The 20,772-nt window shown below is 50.0% G+C and overlaps 2 protein-coding genes across 3 annotated transcripts in view; both read right to left on the bottom strand.

Annotated features, from left to right (window-relative positions):
* The window catches only part of GFOD2 (glucose-fructose oxidoreductase domain containing 2), a 40,399-nt gene extending 31,102 nt beyond the window's left edge, over positions 1–9,297 (bottom strand). For both annotated transcript variants that reach the window (XM_027516228.1, XM_027516227.1), the window contains exon 1: positions 8,366–9,297. The gene's annotated coding sequence lies outside the window, so the exon portion shown is untranslated. The remainder of the gene's footprint in view (positions 1–8,365) is intronic.
* Positions 9,298–11,186: 1,889 nt separating this feature from the next.
* The window catches only part of RANBP10 (RAN binding protein 10), a 60,908-nt gene continuing 51,322 nt past the window's right edge, over positions 11,187–20,772 (bottom strand). Inside the window, exons 7-14 of the mRNA XM_027516219.1 lie at positions 19,393–19,505; positions 17,566–17,674; positions 17,316–17,464; positions 16,916–17,120; positions 16,061–16,182; positions 15,424–15,569; positions 15,064–15,175; positions 11,187–14,642 (exon numbers count right to left, since the gene is read on the bottom strand). Of these exons, the coding sequence (XP_027372020.1) occupies positions 14,512–14,642; positions 15,064–15,175; positions 15,424–15,569; positions 16,061–16,182; positions 16,916–17,120; positions 17,316–17,464; positions 17,566–17,674; positions 19,393–19,505 (1,087 nt within the window). The 3' untranslated portion in view covers positions 11,187–14,511. The remainder of the gene's footprint in view (positions 14,643–15,063; positions 15,176–15,423; positions 15,570–16,060; positions 16,183–16,915; positions 17,121–17,315; positions 17,465–17,565; positions 17,675–19,392; positions 19,506–20,772) is intronic.

The following is a 20,772-nucleotide window of genomic DNA, read 5'->3' as shown; positions in this document are numbered from 1 at the left end:
AAGGGCCCACCTTCCAGGCCACCCCCCCAACACCTGGAACTGAGCCACTCTGGTAGACAGACTGTTGTTGCATGGTCAGTAGAGCTGGACCCAAAGAGGAAAGACAACCACACCTCACTACTGGAGCTCAGGCAGGAGCTGGGGGGGAGTCTGCAGCCTGAGTTCTGAGCTGCGTTTTCACAGCCATGGGACTACCTGCGGTACAGTTAGAGCTCCCCATGAACCAGCTTGTACTCCCAGTCTGAAAGGGTAACATGCTTTCTGCAGTTTTCAGATAAAAGAGAAAGTATGTCTTTATCTACATTTATGTTTCCACTGAAAAATAAAAGTCTAACTAAACAAACAGGTATTGAGTTTTACAAAGGAGTTATGATAAATGTCCCTGGATCTCAAAAAATCCAAAGATCCTGTGGGGAAGGTTTAATTTTCCTACAATTTGTTTGTCATACACGGACTCAGTGACACAGACGTCGCTGCCTTCTCACTGACTGCAAAAACGCGACAAAGGAAAGAAAGACTATTCCTCCAACTCTGCAAGCCGACATGGAGGTAAACTGCTAAGCAGCCACTGGATCTCGAGAGCGCATATCCAGGCCCAGCCAAAGATGCTGGCTCCCAGGCTCTGTGGGGCCCTCAGTGTCCTAGGAGGGACATTAGCGAAAGGCCTAATGACCTGTCTAATGAGGCGCAACTACCCAGTGGACAAAAAGGTCAGCTAAAATTGAGTCATGAAAGAGACGTAAATTTAACTAACACCCACAGAGGTATCTGGATCATGACCTACCTGGTCTGAAAGTTAGTTTCAGCTGATGGTTACAGTAAGAAAAAGTACTTTGCTACCAGTTATATTAAATATTGCTTCTGAAAGTCTGGCAATAACAAGACGACTATTTTTCTGAGACTGCTTTAACAGCAAGTTCTAGACTGACACTGACCTGAAAATTCCATCCTCATCCCTACTCTCACAGAGCAATGTTATCTAATCCTTCAATTTCACTCTGACCTCCAGGCAAACGTTCTCAATTGGCCCTTACCAACCTATCAGCTTCTTCCAACCCAAATTTATCTTTCCTTTCCTTCTCCTGTGTGCCCTCACCCCCATTTAATGGCATGATACCCAGTCACCAGAGTTCTTTCCTCATTCATTCCCCAGTATCTGTGAGGGCAACAATGGGTCAGGCATTGTGCCATAAGGTGGGGCACAGGGCAGTGATCCAGACAGGCCAGGTCCCAGGAGCTTAGTTCCCATTTCTTGCTACACCCACAGCTGAATACCAAGGAGTGATTTGACAGAGGGAACACAATGACAAAGGCATGTGACAAAGACCCTGCCTGTGCTGAGGTAAAGTACACTTGGCCACGATGCCTGTGAAGTACCCAGCCCTAGAGAGAGGTGTATTTTACATGTAATCCTGAGAAGACAATGAGTTTTTAATTATACTCATAAAATATTTTTCAACATGAAAACCTAACTTACTAAAGTTTTGTGTTTTCTACCTTCTATATGGATACAAGTATCCTGTTGCTGTGAAAATGGCTATTTCTATGGCAGCAAGAGGCACTTCAGAGTCACCTAATCTGCCTTCCTTCAGATTTCGGGTATAGGGTGTTCTTAGGGCACCCCAGAGCACAACAACCCTGACTGGTGTTCTCTAACTCTGTTACGTGGCTTCTGGTCACCAGGAAGGTTAAGTAGCTCTCCTGTGAGTGGAAATGCCCGGTGTCCTTCACAAACATCAAAACTGCTTACCAACTAGGCCACAATTATGCTCAGCTGTAGTTTAACAATGTTCTAGCTATTAAATGTGACATGTAAAATAATCTAATCTCAGGACAGTCTTTGCCACACCAACCCCCTTTTCCTGTTTTCCTTTTGGTTAATGTGTAATGAAGGAGGTTGGTTATAAAATACAGAATGTATCTGGGATATGCCCACCTGAAAACAGCCATTCATTTTAGTATTTTATAATTTTCTGATTATTGTTTAAATGATGCTCAGTGTCTTACTACTGAGACTCTACGGTCTTTCAGGACCAAGACTGTGTAATTAAGGAGATCACAGGTCCCTGAAACTTAACACTTCAAGGTATTTTGCTAACATTCCTATAATACTTGAAGGCATTTAAATGTTCTTTGCACAACAATCTTAGCATATTAGGGATATTAAGCAGTGAAGGGGCTTCCCTGGTGGCTCAGTGGTAAAAAATCTGCCTGCCAGTGCAGGAGACACAGGTTCCATCCCTGGTCTGGGAAGACTCCACATGCAAGGAGCAACTACGCCCGGACACCACAGCTACTGAACCACATGCCGCAACTACTGAAGCCTGGGTGCCTAGAGCCTGCGCTCCGCAGCTAGAGACGCCAGCGCAAGAAGCCCGTGCGCCGCAACTAGAGAGCAGCCCTCACTCACAACTAGAGAAAGCCCAAGCAGCAACGAAGACTCAGCACAGCCCTTAAAAAAAAAAAAAAAAAAGCAGCGAAGCAAGGAGAAACAAAGACAGCAATTTTGAAAGAATAACCACCATGACCAGGAGCAAGCCCTGGGCTGGGGCAACCAAAACAGCCATTTGAGCACAATAATTTAATTTTGAAAATAAGATCTGATGAGAAATACGACGTTCAACCATTGCCCCCATTACTTCAAAAAACAACAACAACAACAACAACAACAAAAACAACAACAATAACAACAACCAAGCTTTGTCCCCTTAGTCCCTGGCACAGGAATATGAGTGCAAAAGGCTGACAAGTAACAGGAAGGACAGCTGATCTCTCCACCATCCCCCATCTCCCTGACAATGAGAGGATGCCTGGATGACAAATGCATATCTCACACGCTCCCAGAGCCACCCCCAGAGAGGCCCCTCTGAGAGGATAACCATTTCCTAGCAGGAACCACCACTGGGCTGCAGAAGCCATTAACCACGTGGAACATCCTCCAATATGCTGTGGGATGCAGAAACACAAAGCCATCCGTCAGCAAGCACCCAGAGACCCTAAGGGTCAAAACTATTCATCAACAAGCACCAAATAAAGTCTTAGAAAGCAGTGTAAGAGCTCTATGGTCACCTTTCAAATACATACAAGTGAATTCATTATCCTAGGGAACAACACTGCTGTTTGGTTCATGACACCTGAGTGAGGAAACATCTGTGCTTCCTGGTCCCTGCCATCATTCTCCCACCACTTAAAAAAAAATAAAATTTATTTGGCTGTGCCAGGCCTTAGGTGCAGCATGCAAAGTCTTAGTTGTGGTATGTGGGATCTAGGGGCTTCCCAGGTGGCTCAGATGGTAAAGTGGGATCTAGTTCCCACACCAGTGATTTAACCTGGGCCCCTATATCGGGAGTGTAGAGTCTCAGCCATTGGACCACCTGGGGAGTCCCCCTCCACCACTTTTAATTCAGTCAGAGAGCAAGAAGAGTCTGAAGGCCCACAGAGAGAAAACAAGTTCAGCATCATTCTTTACACGAGCAAGAAACTTTTAGGAAGTTTGTTTGTTTTTTTTTTTAATATTCACTCACTATAGAAAATTCCTATGTGTTCTTCTTACACTCTTTTTTGCTAAGTTTTACATTCATTTAATGTACTTGTAATCAAATTATATTCACAACTTTGTTCCTGATTTTTTTCACTTACTGTTTTGACATAAGCATTTTTCACGTTATCACAGTTTTTAAGGATTACTAATTATGTGAACCAGCTCTTCGTTTCTTTCTTTTTTTTTTTTCCTCCTTCGTTTCTTTAGTGTTAGACATTTCTGTCATTTTTAAATTGTTTTCTGTTATAAATTACAAAGATTAAGAAACTAGGGCCCAGTAATTATATGATGTGGGCTTTGCAGGTGGCTCAGTGGTAAAGAATCCGACTGCAATGCAGGAGACACAGGTTCAATACCTGGGTCAGGAAGATCCCTGGAGAAGGAAATGGCAACCCATTCTAGTCTTCTTGCCTTGGAAAGCCTGAGGAGCCTGGTGGTCTACAGTCCATGGGGTTGCAAGAGAGTTGGACATGACTTAGCAACTAAAACAACAATTACATGATTTGCCTAGCATTAGCATTCTAAGCAAAAATATAATTCTGAAAGAAATAATAAAGATTTTGAGATTGTAAAGCGATACGGAAAATCTCAAAGCCAAGTAGGAAGTATTTCAGGTTATATTTTTGAATTATCTATTCTCATGAGAAAGTGAAAGTTGACAGCTGGGGAGGAGCACAGTTATCCCAGGCCAGAAAGGAAGACTGTGCTCAGTACTTCGTTTCCACTCCTCAAAGCCTTCATTCCTGATCTTTCACGGTAGAAGACAGACAGGAACCCTTACAGATGCTTCTGGGAATGGCTCTGGGAGGTGGTGGGGAGATGGAGCTATCGCCACGGCAATCCTGGATCCCAAAGAGATGCGGCATTTTGTCACTGGGAACCTTGGAAACTAACAGAATCTAGGACAAAGGCACTGCTCGAAGCTCCTCCTCTAGGAACGGGAACTAAAGAGCACATGTTAAGGGCAGTGTTTGAGTGTATGTAAGTAATGCAGGAATACTCCTTCCTTCTTAATGTTTAATCCTACTTCCTAAGTGTTCATTCCCATCATCATGCAACTGAAATATTTACTCCATTTGTCACTTCCTTTGTCTGGATTTAAAGAGATGGTACATTAATGAGCTATTCCTGACCTGATGGCTAATTCATGAGTGAATGTTAGTGTGCTAGAAAGTCTGTTTTCATGTTTTTCTCAGTATCTTTTTTCCGTTTTGATTTTCACGAGCCCAACCTTATTTGAATTATCTTTCATTCCCCACTTTTAAAAACACCTGACATCTAAATTTCCAAGTAATTTGGACTCTTAGGCTTTCTTGAAGTTTACTTATACAAAGCTGCTTTTTTTGTATGTATGTCCTGGGACTTGTATACAGTGTACTGGGACTTCCCTGGTGATACAGTGCATGGGAGTCTGCCTGCCAACGCAGAGGACATGGGTTCGATCCCTGGTCCAGGAGGATTCCACATGCCTCAGGGCACCAGGGCTCGTGAGCCACTACTTCTAAGCCTATGTGCTCAAACTACAGAAGCCCACACAACTAGAGCCTGTGCTCTGCAACAAGAGAGGCCCGTGCACCGCAACGAAGAGCAGACCTTGCTCACCCCAACTAGAGAAAGCCCATGGGTAGCAATGAAGACCCAGCACAACCAAAAATAAATAAACTAACTAAAAAAAAAGAGAAATACGAGAGGTCCTCCCCCCAAAAAAGAAAAATAACGTCCTACTACTATACAGCATATGAATTCTCAAAAACAGCAAAACCTCCAAGTTTTTCCTAGACACTGATTTCAATAGTGGATTTATCCTAGATTGAAACTCCTATTATATATACACATGAGTGACTTACTAGGCATCAGAAGGACTCCTCTACTGCTTCTAAGTGACTGGTCACTGATTCTTATGTTCTGTGAACACCAACTTTATATTACAACCTCCCATATCAGATCACACTGTGCCCCCATTTCATTTCTCCTCTTATTGTATAAACAGAGAATCAGTTCAGAGAAAGTAAATCCTGTTAGCATTAGTGGTTTATCTGGTAAGTTAGCCTGTTAAATACTGTTGATTACTTTATTACAGGCCAGATTTGATAACTGCTCTCAGCTGCCCCAGAAAATGGAATGGATGTCAAGTAATTATTTGTCAAAAGTTCACTGCCATAGTGATGAAGAAACACTTTGAGAGTCTGTATGCCCATCTTTCTTATCTGAAAATAAGTCTCTTTCTGATTATAAGGGCTAAAATAATGCACACACATCCATAGGGCACACTTGACCACATTTAAGCCATATCTTCTCCAAATGCTCATTCAAGGAAGTATTTGTACTGACATTCAAAGCACCCTCCCACACCCTCTCCAGCACTACAGATGGTAATTGCTCCCTTCCATCCTACTTGGATTTTGGCCTACTTGTCTGTTTTCTATGTGGGCCAATGCCAGAGTAATGAGGGTTTCTACACAGAATACAATGATTTTCACAAAGCTTTTCTGACAGGATTTGGTTAACAGTGCCAATGTTCCCCCCAGATCATATACCCTTCTCTCTTGAGTTATTTATATAAGTATTTCCAGAGATAGAAGAAAAGTCAATAAAATGTACAGCCATAATATCCACAGTTATGGGCCGGCACTGATTTATGAGCAAGAGAAGAACAAAGCTTTCTTAAAAAACTAATTTAATCTATTAACGTTATCATAGTTTCAATGCATCTTCTCTTATCACTCTGAGGGGGGAAAAAACCTGCTGCCATTTCAAATATACAGTGAAAATTAGTTTTACCACGTGCCAAACTGACTGATGATTAGAATCACAGGCCACCTTTTAAAAATCACACATTTCTTTTCCCCATATTACAAATCTTTGTCTTTTGGGAGACCACTTTCTTCCTTTTTTAAAATTTAAATTTAAAATTTTAAAGTACAGTTGACTTACAATGTTGGGCCAGTCTCTGCTGTACAGCAAAGTGACTCAGTTTCACACATATACACATTCTTTAAAATTCTTTTCCATTACAATTTATTCCATGAGTTTGGATATAGTTCCCTGTGCTATGCAGTGGGGCCTTGTAGTTTATCCATTCTAAATATAATAGTTTGCCTCTACCAACCCCACATTCCCAGTCCATCCCTCCTTTTTCTCCTCCCCCATGCCAACCACAAGTCTGATCTCCATGAGAATCTGTTTCTATTTTGCAGATAGGTTCATTTGTGCCATATTTTAGATTCTGATTGCTAATTCTACTTCTAGTGGGTTCCAGTGTTACTATAGAAATCACATATTTGAATTTTCCCAGCAAGTAAAAATAACAGATCAGATCCAAAGTACTCATTCTACAGGAAAAGTAGAACAACCAGGTGGTATGGGAAAGCCTCTCACAACAGAAGCTTTAAACTGTAAAAAGTGTGTGTGTGTGCATGGGGTGGGGGGCGGGGAGTCCTCCCACCAAAAAAAAAAGTGAAAGTGTTAGTATCACAGTTGTATCTGACCCTTTGCAACCCCATGGACTGTAGCCCACCAGACTCCACTGTCCATGGAGTTCTCCAGACAAGAATACAGAAGTGGATAGGCATTCTCTTCTCCAGGGGGATCTTCACCACCCAGGGATTGAAGTTGTGCCTCCCACACTGCAGGCAGATTCTTTAAGGTCTGAGCCACCAGGGAAGCCCATTCATCCAACAGAACTGTCTGCTAAAAACCCTAGTCCAAAAGCAGTAACTTTTGCATATTTTCTGTAAAATGGATGGCCTTAAAACTCTTGTTCCCTGGTGTAGCTTTTCAGAAGGAGTTTCCTTATCAAGAATGTATTTAGATTCTCTAACTTCCATCTTCTCCATATCACAGTAACACATGAAGTGTCTTTCCTAATTTAAACAGCTGTTCCTTTCAACTGAAGGGTCACAGATTCAGGGCTCTTCCATCTCCAACCTTTGTGCCCCATAGCTTTAGAGGTCCTCTGAGCCCTGCGCCACCAGGCTCTGGATATTCAAAAGTCACCACTTCCTTCCTCCCGTGTCCTGCCCTCAGCAATGACACCGTGGGAACGCTGAAGACAAATAACGTTTATAACCTTCCTTGGTGTTCTCCAAGGCAGCTTTAAACTTTTCTATTCCTGTCTGGTTCTTTAGATTCTGCAATAAACGCTTCACACAACCATTCACAAGTCCTGATCTCCAGGACCCTTCTTTCTCCCTCACCATTCATGTGGTAATGCCTTGAGAATACTTCACCTCACCTTTTGTCTCCGCAAGTTCATCTGCTTCCTTCTTGAGCTTCAAAGGTAAGCCAGGCCCAGAGAGATGTGGCCAGCGGACATGCCGGGACTGGCTGAGCCACCCGCCCCTTCTGGAGTGTCCCTTCTCCCATCTGCCACCTGAACTCTCTTTCCTTAAATAAAGATATGTCCCCTCAGGTCCCTTCTCACTGTGAAAGACGATGGACTAGCTACGCCGCGGGCCCTTTGTCTGAGGTTCCCATACCTCACATCCTTAGCCACAAAGCGGCGGTCCTCACAGGTAAGGGGTGCTGGTCGGCAACGGACAGGGTAGCCTAGGTTTTAGCGTCCAGTAAAGGGATGGGTTATGGCCAAGGTCCTTCCAGGAGCCAAAATTCTACAATTCTACGACCAAACTTGTAGGTCCTATCTCTGAGGTGAGAGGACCAACTCCGGGGCGACTCCCGAACTCCGAGCCCGCGCTGGCAGTTAGAACGGCCCCCTCCAGCCCCTGCGCAGCGTATCCCCGCCGAGGAGGCCCGGCCAGCGCCCGCCCGCCGCCGCGCCATGCCCTTCTACATCCTCACCCGCAGTCGCGGGCCGTCTCTCACCTGGCACGCTGGCATCCCCCACCCTGCGCCGCCCTGGAGACCATGGGCCCGGACGGGTCTCGGCAGCCGCTGGTGCTGCGTGAGGGAGGCTTGCAGGGACGCTCTGGCCCCGGAATCTAGCGCGCCGCCACCGGGAACGCGCCGCCTGGTTTCTAAGGAACCGGGGTCTCTGGAAAAGCAGGGGCGGGACGGCGGGAAGTCTGCGCATGCTCCATGTCTAGGGAGGACCAGCGCTGGGAGGGGCCGTTTCCAGGAGCTACGCATGCTCACTGGCTCCGGGCGGAGGTAAAGCCGTCTGGCTGGAAGCCCTGGTCATTCGTTTCCGGCGGTGGAGGCGACGGTTTCCCACTCTAGGCTCTTTTCCGGTCGGTCGCCTGGCTGGAAGAGCAAGGAGATTCTGAGTACTGTGGTGGGCCTTGGTTGTCTCGGAATGAAGGAAAGTCGGCTGCTGGATGACTATCTTTGCAGAACAATATTTCTCACGAACTCGCCGGACTTCCCGGCTTTCTGACTCCTAAAGACTCGCTTTTCGTGCGTATATGGGCTCCTCTTCTTCTGGGTGTTCTTTGGTTGTGCTTACATGTCAGTGTTTTTCAAGACTGCGGCCTCAGTCCCCCTTGATCTCTTTACTGGAACCGGTTTCCCACCCCCCAATAAATACGACTTTGTAACGAGACTACCCTTTGTTTCACCAGACTGTCCACTAGAGCAGCGAAAATAACCTATAAACTTTAGTATAAAACAAGCTGTGCTGGAAATGTGTCTGGAGGGAAATGAATTTACTGTGGCTTTACTTATGGAACCAGGACATTTGTGCTTAATCTAATACTCCACTCTTCCTTCTACACTAGCTTTTCCCTTTGCTCAGTCGTTCAGTGGTGTCTGACTCTTTGCAACCCCATGGACTCTAGCCCACCAGGCTCCTCTGTCCAAGGAATTCTTCAGGCAAGAGTACTGGAGCAGTTTGCCATTTCCTACTCTAGGGGAATCTTCCCGACCCAGGGATCCAAACTGCAGTCTCTCGCATCCCCTACATTAGCAGGCGGGTTCTTTACCACTCTGCCACCTGGGAAACCCTCATACTACACTTGATCTTAGCCAAAAGGCCGGGAAGCGAGAAGCTTTTCCCTGAGAGTCCTGTAAAATGGCCTTGAATGAAACATTCTGTAGTAATGCAAGTTTGGAAAATGCTGGATTAAGCTACACATCTTAAGACAGAATTTTTAAAGCTTTTAATTAGCAGGTGATGTTTACTCTGAGCATCCATGACAGTTTTTGCTGTTTACTAGGGCACAGAATCCTTTTCCAGTTCCAGGAAACATGTCTCTCTGAGATACGGGTTTATATGCTCTGCAGCAAACCTCCTCACCCCTGTGACTTAGACACCACCGACCGGTTCCCTGTATTATCTTGCATGCAACTGCCTTGTCTCTTGGTAATCTCCCTCACATTGGGTCACTCATCCTGTGGTGCTGCTACTACTATTAAGTCATGTCAGTCGTGTTCGACTCTGTGTGACCCCATAGATGGCAGCCCACCAGGCTCCCCTGTCCCTGGGATTCTCCAGGCAAGAACACTGGAGTGGGTTGCAATTTCCTTCTCCAATGCATGAAAGTGAAAAGTGAAAGGGAAGTCACTCAGTCTGTCCGACTTTTAACGACCCCATGGACTGCAGCCTACCAGGCTCCTCTGTCCATGGGATTTTCCAGGCAAGAGTACTGGAGTGGGGTGCCATTGCCTTCTCCGTCCTGTGGTGCTGCTGCTGCTAAGTCACTTCAGTCGTGTCCGACTCTGTGTGACCCCATAGATGGCAGCCCACCAGGCTCCCCCATCCCTGGGATTCTCCAGGCAAGAATACTAGAGTTGGTTGCCATTTCCTGTGGTGCTAACATCCGCTAAATATTTCTCAAACCTGACTTGTTCTTGACCTTGGGTTTTCTTTGCTTCTAGTCTTACCTCCAAGTTAACAGAAGCATCTATTTTATCCCTCCTCTGCATAAAATCCTGGTGCCTTGCGGGCAGAGCAGGCAACTTGAGGCAGGAGCAGGACTGTCACACCAGGGGGCATCCTCATGGAGGCAGGGCAGTCATATATGTTCTTTCTCTGATTACCAAACCCTGCTCTATGCATGCTATAATCCTCTGTTACTATGGGGTAGCAGAATTAACAATGTTAATGGGGAAACTGAAGCTGAGAAAGGTTAATTTCACAGGGTCACCCAAACTGATTTTTCAGCATGAGTTTTTCCCTTGGACTGAAAGGAAGCTAATTTTGATACCCCTCAGAGTTCTTTCTGTCCAGTGTGTCAAGTGAGCATATTTGGAATGTATTAACATCTTATTTGGGGACTTCCCTGGTGGTCTAATGGTTAAGAATCCTCCTTGCAATGCAGCGGACTCAGGTTCAATCACTAAGATCCCACATGCCATGGGGCAGTGAAGCCCATGTGCTTTGGAGCCCATGTACCACAACTAGACAGACAGTTGCCACAGCAAAGATCTTGAGTGCCGCAGCTTAAGACCTGGGGCAGCCAAATAAGTAAACAAATATCTTATTTTGAGGAGAGGAGGTCTTATGGCCCACCTTTTTGAATTTGCTACTTTTTGTTTCGGATGAAGGCCGTTTCGCAGGAGAGAATCAAAAGCTTGAGTACCTATGTTCTTTGGGGTCTTGCAAAAGTCTTGAGAGTCCTTGAGGAGACACCAAGGCCCTGGACACTCCCAACAAATGAACTGGGAAGGGGCCAAGCTTTCCAGGACACCTGTGTTACATTAGGGATGGTTCAATCCCATTAAGACTCACAACAGAGACCAGACACTATGACTGCTCATGGATGTATATTTTAATAAAAATAATTCTGTCAAAATACAACAGGAGTTTTTTCATCTCTCAAGTACAATTTAATAGGATGTTTTGTGTTAGAATTCTCTCTAAACCCTCCCACACCCACAAGTTTCATGCTAATGCCAAGTATCAACTTGCGAGGACAAAGGCAGAACCAGTGTGCACAATGTGGAGGATGTCTGAGTCGGCTGTAGTTACTAATGGAGGAGAACCCTATGCAAAGAGGCGGCGCCTGAGGCAGCCAGAGTCCACGATCTGGCCACAGGTCTGGGTGCACGGGACTTGCGGTCAAGTAGGGCTCTGCTGCCCAGCTGCCACACGGTGTGCATACCTGAGTTGTGAGCAACCAAATGAACTTTCAGCTCTGACAGATCTCTGCCTCATCTTTGTGCTTGCTTATGGGCTAGGAAGTTGCTGGGAGGCTGGGAAGCCCCCTTCTCCATCTCTTGGTGTCCCTGTTCTGCCAGCCCACATTCAGCTACAGACCCAGGTGGGTGAGGAACAGGGGTTCTGGTTATCATTGCATATCCGCCAGTTTCTGCTCTGGAAAAGAGCAACCATTTGGTGGAACAAGAGGAAAAGGTAAGAGGGAAAGGCTGCTCCCCCAGAGTTGAATGACCCAACAGAGCCAGGTCTTCCTCCTGCCTTCTTGGCTGAAGTCCAGCTCTTCACCAGGACTCCTCCCAGGTGCCTTCCCCACTCTCGGCTCCTAGAAGTAGGCTGGTAGGACTGGGTGTGCAGCAGGGGCTCCGCTGGTTGGCAGGCAGGCCTGGACTATCAGCAAGACAGTGGGCTCAAGCAGCTTGATTTTGGTCCTCTCCACGGCTTGTGGGGCAAAGGCTAATGTCCCGAAGGTGAGCTGTCCAACTGGGACACAGTGCCCCTCTGGAGAGGAACAGAGTAAACAACTTGGACTCAGCTGAAACAGTGAGATAAGGCACAGAAAATGGGGAGGTGGCCGTGGGCACTGAGTGTGAGCCAGGCGGACACCCAACCCCGAGCAGCACACAGCTGTCCTGAGCCCTCCGGGGCCCTCAGCCGCTCCACAACCCAAGCCCAGGCACCCATCCCCACCCCTGACACACCCCTGAAGGTACCAGCTGCTCAGACATTGCTGGAGGCCTCACCAGCCTAATCCCTCGCCTGCCATTCAGCTTTAGGCCTAAACAGTGTCCAAGCCACAGGGATGAGCTTAGTCCCAGTTCTGCCCCCGTACGTTGAGTCACTTAATCTCCTGGGCCTGTTTCCTTATCTATGAGAGGAGAGGACTGGTGGAGTAGATGGTCTCTGAACTTCATTCCAATTGCAAAAGCCTCTGGTTTTAATTCCCAGTCCTGAGTGCTTCCGACCATTTTAACAGCCTGATTTTTCCAACCCCTTGGTTTGGGAGCTGGGCATTCCCAGGTTTGCAGAGGATGAATTTCCTTCACAGACAGGACACCACCTTCCTGATGGTTTGTGGTCTCTGGGCTGCCAGCCAGGGCCCCAGTGGGGACCAAGAAAAAGCAGCAACCTTCAGGATTGTGTCCCAGGACAGAATTCTGAGGGAGCACAGGGCCAAAGGCCCTGACCCCATCATCAGCATTTAGTCCAACTCAATTATTTCTCTTGTTCAGCTGTAGGCCCAGCAAGTCCCAGTGGGCACCTCAGGCCATTCCAACCATTCCAGTATGCACTGATGGAGAGCCCAGATCCAGGCAGGGACTAGAAGCTTGACTTCCGACCTTGCCCCTTAGCAGGGGCTGTCTGTGCATTCCCTCCCATTGTGAAGCAGATGGGAAAATCCTGGCCTTCCTCCTGCTCCTCTGGGAGGGCACCTCCCTTTCCTTCCCTTGGGCGGTCAGTCCTCTCCACAGATAGCCTGCTCAAGTCCTGGCCGCCATCTTAGCCCTTCCTCTCCTGATTCCCTGATGGCAGTACTAAGACGGTTTCTGACCCACTAGCTGTGAGGATCCGTCAGACATGGACAGTGGAACGTCTGTCAAGCCCATGAGGTCCCTTCCTCTGGCCAGCAAACACTCATAACAGTCTTTCCTAAGAATGACTGGGGCCAAACTGCACGGAGCTGCCTGGCACAGCTACAGTGAGGCTTGGCCTGGGGGGTCAAAGGTTCCATCCACTCTGGCGACTGGCAGTCCACAAATCTGCCTCCACACGGTCCTGGCTTCTCAACAGCAAGTGTCGATTCCATCCAAGCTGTGCAGAGACGGTGAAGACCCAGGCAGGGAGAAGGCAGCCCCTGTGCCCAGGGGCCTCTGTCCTGGTAGGAGACTCCCTCCCTGCAGCTTGACACACAGCAGCTCTCAGGTTGAAGGCAGGTAGTTCCCAGGCAATCAATTTAGAGGAAATGAAGTATTTGGCCATCTTAACAACAAGGAAAGGCGGGATGTTGAAAAGGGAAGAGAGAGTCAAGGCAGGCAGTGAGAGGCAGGGTAGGATGGGGGACAGCGTGCTGGCCGAGGACCCTCTCCTCCCTCGCTCTGCTGTTAGCCCTGGGCCAAGTCATCTCTTCTGTGGCCCCTTGGCCCTGCAGTTCTCTGCTCAGTTCAACTCTCAGAGGCCTAGGCATCCACACCTCTCAGATGCTGCAAACCAGCTTAGCCTATCCTGCCCACTATGAGGCTCCCAAAGCCTACTGGGCTTCCCTAGGCTGCAGCTGGGCCTGTGGTTCAACAAAGGGGAAGCCTGAAATAAAGAAATCCCTTGACTGAGGTGACAGACATGATTCTTTTTTGATGAGTTGGACTCAAATAAAAACATGGTGTCTGGACAGCCTCACCCAAGAGGTGCTGGACCACTAACACTACGATAAATACTGTGTCTTTTTTTAATATATATATTTATATATATAATCTCATTTTTTTTTACTTACGAAAATAATAAGCTATCACCAACGTGGATAGGCTTCAGCACTAAATTAGCAGAAACCAGCTCAGCACAAACTCTCCAGAGATAAATACTGGTGGCTCAGTCAGGAGGAGGGAAAAAAAAAAGATTAAAAAACCCCAACCTCTCCTCAAAACAACCCCCTTCTTTTCAAAATAGAAGGCGCTACATGAAGAGTAACCAACCAATACTGTGTCATAGGCCGCTGCACGTGAAGAGGGGAGAGAGAGAGAGACTGAAGGTGGGAGAAAAAGGAAGGAAGGAAGGAAGGGAGGAAAGGAACAGAAGAGGCCAGGCAGGAGGAGTGGGCTCTGCCCGTGGCTTCTGGGTCCCTGCACCAGGTGCCGATGGAGGGCAGGGCTGCTCCAGCCCTGGGGCTGAGGGAGGACCAGGCGGGGCCAGCCAGTGTGGTCAGCTAGTGCAAGTAGTCGTCGACTCTGGCAAAAGAGCAAGATCCCAGGCCCACTCGGGCCATGAGCCGTAGACATTCAGATGCTTGGCCCAGGGCAAGCATCAGCGGGGGCTGTTTTGGCAGGTTCTGAGACTCTGTGGAGAAGAGACAAGACCTGGTCACTGCCCTAATCAGGGCTGAGCCCAGGTCCAAGTTCCTTTGGGAGCAGAAGGCTGTGGGGAGTGGACAGAATCTCTCGGAAGAGAGAGTTCATATGCCTCCATGTGTGTCCAAACCACCAGACTATGGCCCTGTCAAGAGCTTGTGAACCTTAGCTTTCTTTGGAGCAATGAGCTGGCCTGGGCCCAGGTCATAGTCTAGGGCCCATTGTGATCTAGCTGGCCAACTCAGTTGGGCAGAGGGAGGTCAGGGTTCTGTCATGGGAGCCCAAGAGTCCCGTGGGCCACCAGACAGCCTCTAGGCAGAGTTCGCTGCCCTGATTTGGACAAACAGGAAGGGGTGACTGGGCCACCCCAGGCACTCCTGGAACAGCTTATTTTCGTTAGAACCACTTACCTAAAATGGCGCTGTTGAGGGCGGCACACACAGGCTCCCTCTGGATGGGGTCAAGCTGCTGGCCAACTGGGCAGCTCCAGGGGTCTGAGTAGGCAAGCAGGCTAAAGGCATCCTAAGGAACAGGGCACTTCTGAGAAGACTGTGGTATGCACCAACACCCCCCATGGCTCCAGGGGGATACGGGGCCCTGCGTGGTGTCAGGGAGGCACAAAATACCCCGATGTCCCATTTCCCACTGAGGTCTTATCTAGAGCTCACTCTCTCCTATTGCTGCTGCCCCCAGTGCCCTCCCAGAGTCACCACACCCCCGTACTACCAAACAGGGGCCCATTCTGTATGAAGGCCTGGCTTGCTCCATACCTGCAGCATCTCCGTGTGGGCCAAATTCTTGCCGTACTCCCGCCCCAGCTGCTCACTCAGTGCCTGCAACTCGCGGCCAAACAGGATAATTCTTTCCGTGGCCGCCTGATTGCCCCCGCAGAGCTGCCGCCGCGGATGCCCATCATCTGCACCCAGAGCCCAGCAGGGGGCACATTGGGAGGGCACAAAGAAACAAGGGAGAACTAGGGTGGGGACCCCAAAGAGAACATGGCAAGAAGGACCTAGGTTGGGGATGGGGGTGGGAGTGCACTACTGGTGGAGGCAAGCGAGGGCTAAGAGTCGCAGGGGGGCCACCCTGAGCTGAGCTGTTCAAAATCTACCCAGCATAGGGTCTAGGGGTCAGGCAGGACTTGGAAGCTTTCCCTCTCCCACCCTATGCAAGATGCAAGGGGTTCATAAGGGTACCTGCTCTCACCAACCCCCTCCAGCCACTAATGCGGGAACCTAGCCTGGGCAGCAGGCCAAGGTCTTCCCATCGCAAACACCCATTTGTGATGGCTACAGAGGCAGTGGATCAGCCTGCCCAGGCCCACCCCTACCCCCACCGAGGGGAGAGGGCACGGGGACTGAGCACGGTCACCTGTGGAACAGCGGGCGGGCGAGGGCACGGCCTTACCCATGCTGGACTCATCCGTCTGCAGGTCCTCATGCTTGTAGGCACCATTGACGATGCGTGTGGACATGCTCTCCAGAACACCGTTGGGGTAATGCTCCGCCTCCATCTCCATCTCACTGTCACTGTGGAGGAGGGTGGAGATGGGAGCTGGCTAAGGGAATGTGGTTGGAGCAGCCTGGGTGGGCCTCCATTGAGGCTTCAGCCACAGGCTGCTGTGGATAAACTGAGGTCCCCAAAGGGCATGAAAGGATAGCTCCCAGGTTCCCAGGCTCCAATGCTTGGGCCCTACTATGACGCCAGCCATCCCCAGAGGCTTGTCACCTCATTCCCACTCCAGTCGTGATGCTGTCTCTGTGACCCTTGTCCCCCCGGCCCTCCTCAGAGTTGGCACACCCCTTCTATGCACCTCTAGATCCCCAATGACCAGGGCAAGTGAGTCATGACAGGCATGTCTGGGAGCCAAACCCAGGTCAGCCTTGAAGCATGCCGGGGCGCTGAGAGCCACCTACAGTCTGCAGTCTACAACCTCTACCGGCCCAAACTGTCTGGCTGAGAGCTGAGCCCAGAAAAAACTCCTTTGGTATAGACCCTGGGGCATTCTGGGAGGCCTGGTATCCTTGGAGGCAACCACATTCTCAGTGCCAGCGCCTCTGGAGAAAGATGGGGCCAACGGAAGCGGCAGCTGAATCATGAGCTAGATGGGAAGCTGGAGCCAAAGCCTGGCCTGGCAGGTCCACAACTACTATTCCAGGCACAGAGCTGGCAGGGAAGTTGGGGATACAGGGCAGGGGGCTGCTCACAGGACAGGCTGCAGTGGGCACAGAGCGGGAGGAAGAAGCTGAGCAGAACAGGTACCTGGTCTCCTGGTTACTGGTACTGCTGTGGGGCTGGGACTTGGTGGAATCTGTAGAGTTGGACTCGGAGTAATTCACTGAGGAGGGAGATGAGGAGGATGACGAGGATGACGAGGATGAGGAGGAGCTGGGTGCAGGGTATTTACTGTGGTTCTGTTTGCTCTTGGTGGAGGCGACGCCGTTGCTGCAGCTGGGACTGTCTGCTCCTAAAAGCCGGGGGACGGTCAGAAGAGGAGGGCCAGCCTGCTGCCCAGCGGGGGCCCAGGAGTAACTGCAGTGGTCCCGTTTCCCATCCCCCCCACATCCGGCAGCAAGCCCCGAGCCCATCCTGGGGAAGGGTGTCTGGATGGCCTTGCTTCTCCACACCAGTTCTTCCCAGAGCCCTCCGGAGAGCGGCTGACCTGTGTTGTGCGTGTGGGAACTAGTGGGGCCGTGTCGGGGGCTGAGGCTGGGGGAGCCAGGGTAGCTGTCCTGGGACTTGGGGCTTCGAGAGCTCAAGCTGCGGACCTCACTGTCAGTCCCGTTCACCATCTCCACAAACTGTCGGCACCTGCGGAAGGAGCAGAGCAGCCATGCTCTGGGCTTGGTCCGGGTTGCATATTCCCACCACCAGTGGGGCAACGGGGGGAGCTGGCAGGGCCCCAAACTTACTTGAGCATGAAGAGCAGATTGGGATTATGCTCCAGCAGCCCTGGGTAGAAGCGCTGTGTCGTCTCAATGGCCTCCCCTACTCGGCCCTCCAGCACCAGCTTCTGAATCTCTGAGGAGAGAAAGAGCAAAGGCAGTGAGACAGCAGCCACAGACCCCCCACACATCTCCGCACTGCCAGGCCCGGGCACAGGCCAGCCGCCAGTCCAGTGGGTAGGCTGAGGGCGGCAAGCCCCCTGAGATGCTCACAGAAGAGACCGAAGAAAGAACCTGGCCACCAGGCCCACAACAGATCCTGGTTTCTGTCAAGTGTCAGGAGTCCTCAGAGAATCATGGGGAAAGGGAGGAGTGGGCGCCCCAGCCCAGAAAAGCAGGAGGGCGAGTTCGAAGGCCTGTGCCTATGGAACACAGGTTGCTGGGGGCCTGGCAGGGGCAGAGGTCTTGGCTATGAGAGTGTAATCTGGGAGTGGGCACCTGGGCAGCTTTGTGGCCTGACAGGCTCCTCTTAAAGCCAGACTCCTCTCCTCAGGCCTCATAGGGATGGCAATGGGAGTTCATGGTCTCTGGGCTGGCGCCCACGGCTCAGTGGTGTTCAGGGGCTGCAGCGGCCTCTGCTGAGAGAGGAGACCACCCTCCTCATGCTGGCAGCTCCGGCATTGACACGTCTCAGGCCCTTGGCTGGAGAAGGCAATGGCACCCTACTCCAGTACTCTTGCCTGGAAAATCCCATGGACAGAGGAGCCTGGTAGGCTGCAGTCCATGGAGTCGCTAAGAGTCGGACACGACTGAGCGACTTCATTTTCACTTTTCACTTTCATGCATTGGAGAAGGAAATGGCAACCCACTCTAGTGTTCTTGCCTGGAGAATCCCAGGGACGGGGGAGCCTGGTGGGCTGCCGTCTATGGGGTCGCACAGAGTCGGACACATTAGCAACAACAAGGCCCTTGGCATCGTGCTCCTGCCCTGGGGCCTGGTGCGTCTTGCTGGGAGGGCCTTCTGGGTCTGGGCCTCTCTCACTCACAGACCTCAAGTCTGGGATCCCTTCCCGTCTGCCAGGCTGGGCACAGATTCTCTGAGAGACATAGACACATCCACATGCACAGAGACACAGGCTCCAAGAGACCCAGGCAGGCACACACAGACACGTGTCCACACACCTACTCTCCCTCACTCTCCACTCCTCGCCGATCTCCTTTCTGGGCTGTTTCCTCTTTCCCCACACCCTCCTCCACAAAAGAGCCCCGCCCCCGCACACAGCAGGCAGGCCAGTACGAACACCAGGAAAGCTTCCTTGGGCTCCTTCAAAGGCAAAGGGCAGGAGCAGAGGTGGGAAGCAGAGAGTTCTACCACAGCGGCCATGGAGCATCAGCCTTCCCCGTCTGAAAACTTGATCCTCTCTCTGGCCAGGGGCAGGCAGAATGACTGAGGTTGAGTAAATGGTGGACAAGGCAGGGCACTGGACTGGTAAGATGCAAACACACTCTTTCCAGAAGACCATGAATGGGGGGCTTAGTGGAATCCAGAATGCCAGGGGAAGGAAAGAAGCATGGAGGCGGGGGTAGCCAGCCACACAGGGCCCAGCTTGCGGCCAGCCATCAAAGAGTGCATTAGGACGCCTGCACGGAGACATCCCATGCTGGGACAGTCCCTGGGGGCCGTGTTGCCTTGAAAGAGGGACAGAAGCAGGGCCCAGGGCTGGGTGGTGGGCTGGTCTTCTGGGGAGGATCTGAGCTGAATAGACTCCTGACAGGTTACCCAAGGCTGCCACGAGCCAAAGAGCAGGGACAGGTGAGGGAGGGAAGGTAGGGGCAGAGGAGAGTCAACCTTACTTTGTCTGTTCTTTATGGATGCTTGTTCTTCCTGAATCGGGGTTTCAGTCATTCGGGCAAAAGCCGTGGCCGTGGCACAATACCCATGATGCACCAGGTAAGACGAGACCATGCTAGAAAAAAGGAAATGCTCAAGGTTGACACTTAAGAACTGCATTTCTCACTGACCCCCTGGCGGGACAGACTATCTCCCTAAACATATCTTAAAGATGCAATCTCCACAGAATGAGAATAAAGGAGCTGAAACAAAATGAAAACTTCCCCCAGGGCTCTTGCAGTCAGGCAGGGGGAGGGGCAGGTCACCAGGGTGGTCCTCGCCGCTTGAGGAGTGGCTGCAGTTCTCTGGGTTATGCTGCCCACAAGCGGGCAAGTGTGGTAACATGAGTACATAAGGAAAGCACAGACCGTCTTGTCTGAGAAGCGGCCGCCTCCTGTGACCTGCGGCAAACCCAGAGACAGCTGCTGTGAGCCTCTCCGAGGGCTTCCTGGGAGGGCAGCCAGCCAAGCAGTCTGGCAGCAGCCCAGATGGGGATGAGGCATGCCACGTGCGTACCTTCTCCAGACACAGGAGCTCCTGTGCAGGCGCCCCACATGCCTGGCAGAAGCATTCCAGCTCATGTGAGCCTGGCCCTCAGGAGTGCTGGCTCTAGAGGGTGATGGGGAGCTAACCCATGACCCAGGTTACTCCACAATAGACCACAAATCTAGGGTCCGTCCAGAAGCCACAGTTTCAGGCAGTAACATGGCCAACAGGAACACAGTCTTTGGGAGATGGCCCTGAGAAACCTGATGCCCAGAAATCATTTAATCCCGCCTGAAACTGGCACACATAAGCAGCGGCACTCGTGGAGCCCTCGTGTCTGACGTGCACGAAAGTGAACACCTTGGTGTGTGCATATGTCAATGTCATTATTGTAACTGCCCAAGCCGAATGTCTGTAGGGCTGTCCTGTGGAAGGCTCAGAAGTTCAGCTGGGTGTTCCCTTATGTTTTAATGGGTAAATGAGACGATCCATATAGAGTGCCTAGCACAAAGCAAGAAGTCAATATATACGACCTCTTATTATGAAATTATGTATTCATAACATTTTCTTACAAATAAGAATTATAATAATTATACTATTAAAAACACAAGGGCAAAAATTCTTGACAAAACAAGGTTCAGATGAGGCCATACACATATACACATATCAGAGGCCACTAAAATGTATAGTCCCCTTGATTCAGTAATTCTACTTCTTGAAAGGATACCCAGAAAATAATCTTAAATATGGAAAACTCCTAATGTATAAAAGGGTGACCTACCTAAGCGAGAGAGAGGAAATAACCTGAAGCTACCACCAAGGGAAGCCACCCAAGGGGCTTGTGGAAAATGTGTCTG

The sequence above is a fragment of the Bos indicus x Bos taurus genome, chromosome 18 (genome assembly GCF_003369695.1).
Source record: "Bos indicus x Bos taurus breed Angus x Brahman F1 hybrid chromosome 18, Bos_hybrid_MaternalHap_v2.0, whole genome shotgun sequence".
Taxonomy (NCBI): domain Eukaryota; kingdom Metazoa; phylum Chordata; class Mammalia; order Artiodactyla; family Bovidae; genus Bos; species Bos indicus x Bos taurus.
The sequence above is the reverse complement of the archived record's forward strand: the minus strand, read 5'-3'. Positions and strand labels throughout refer to the sequence as shown.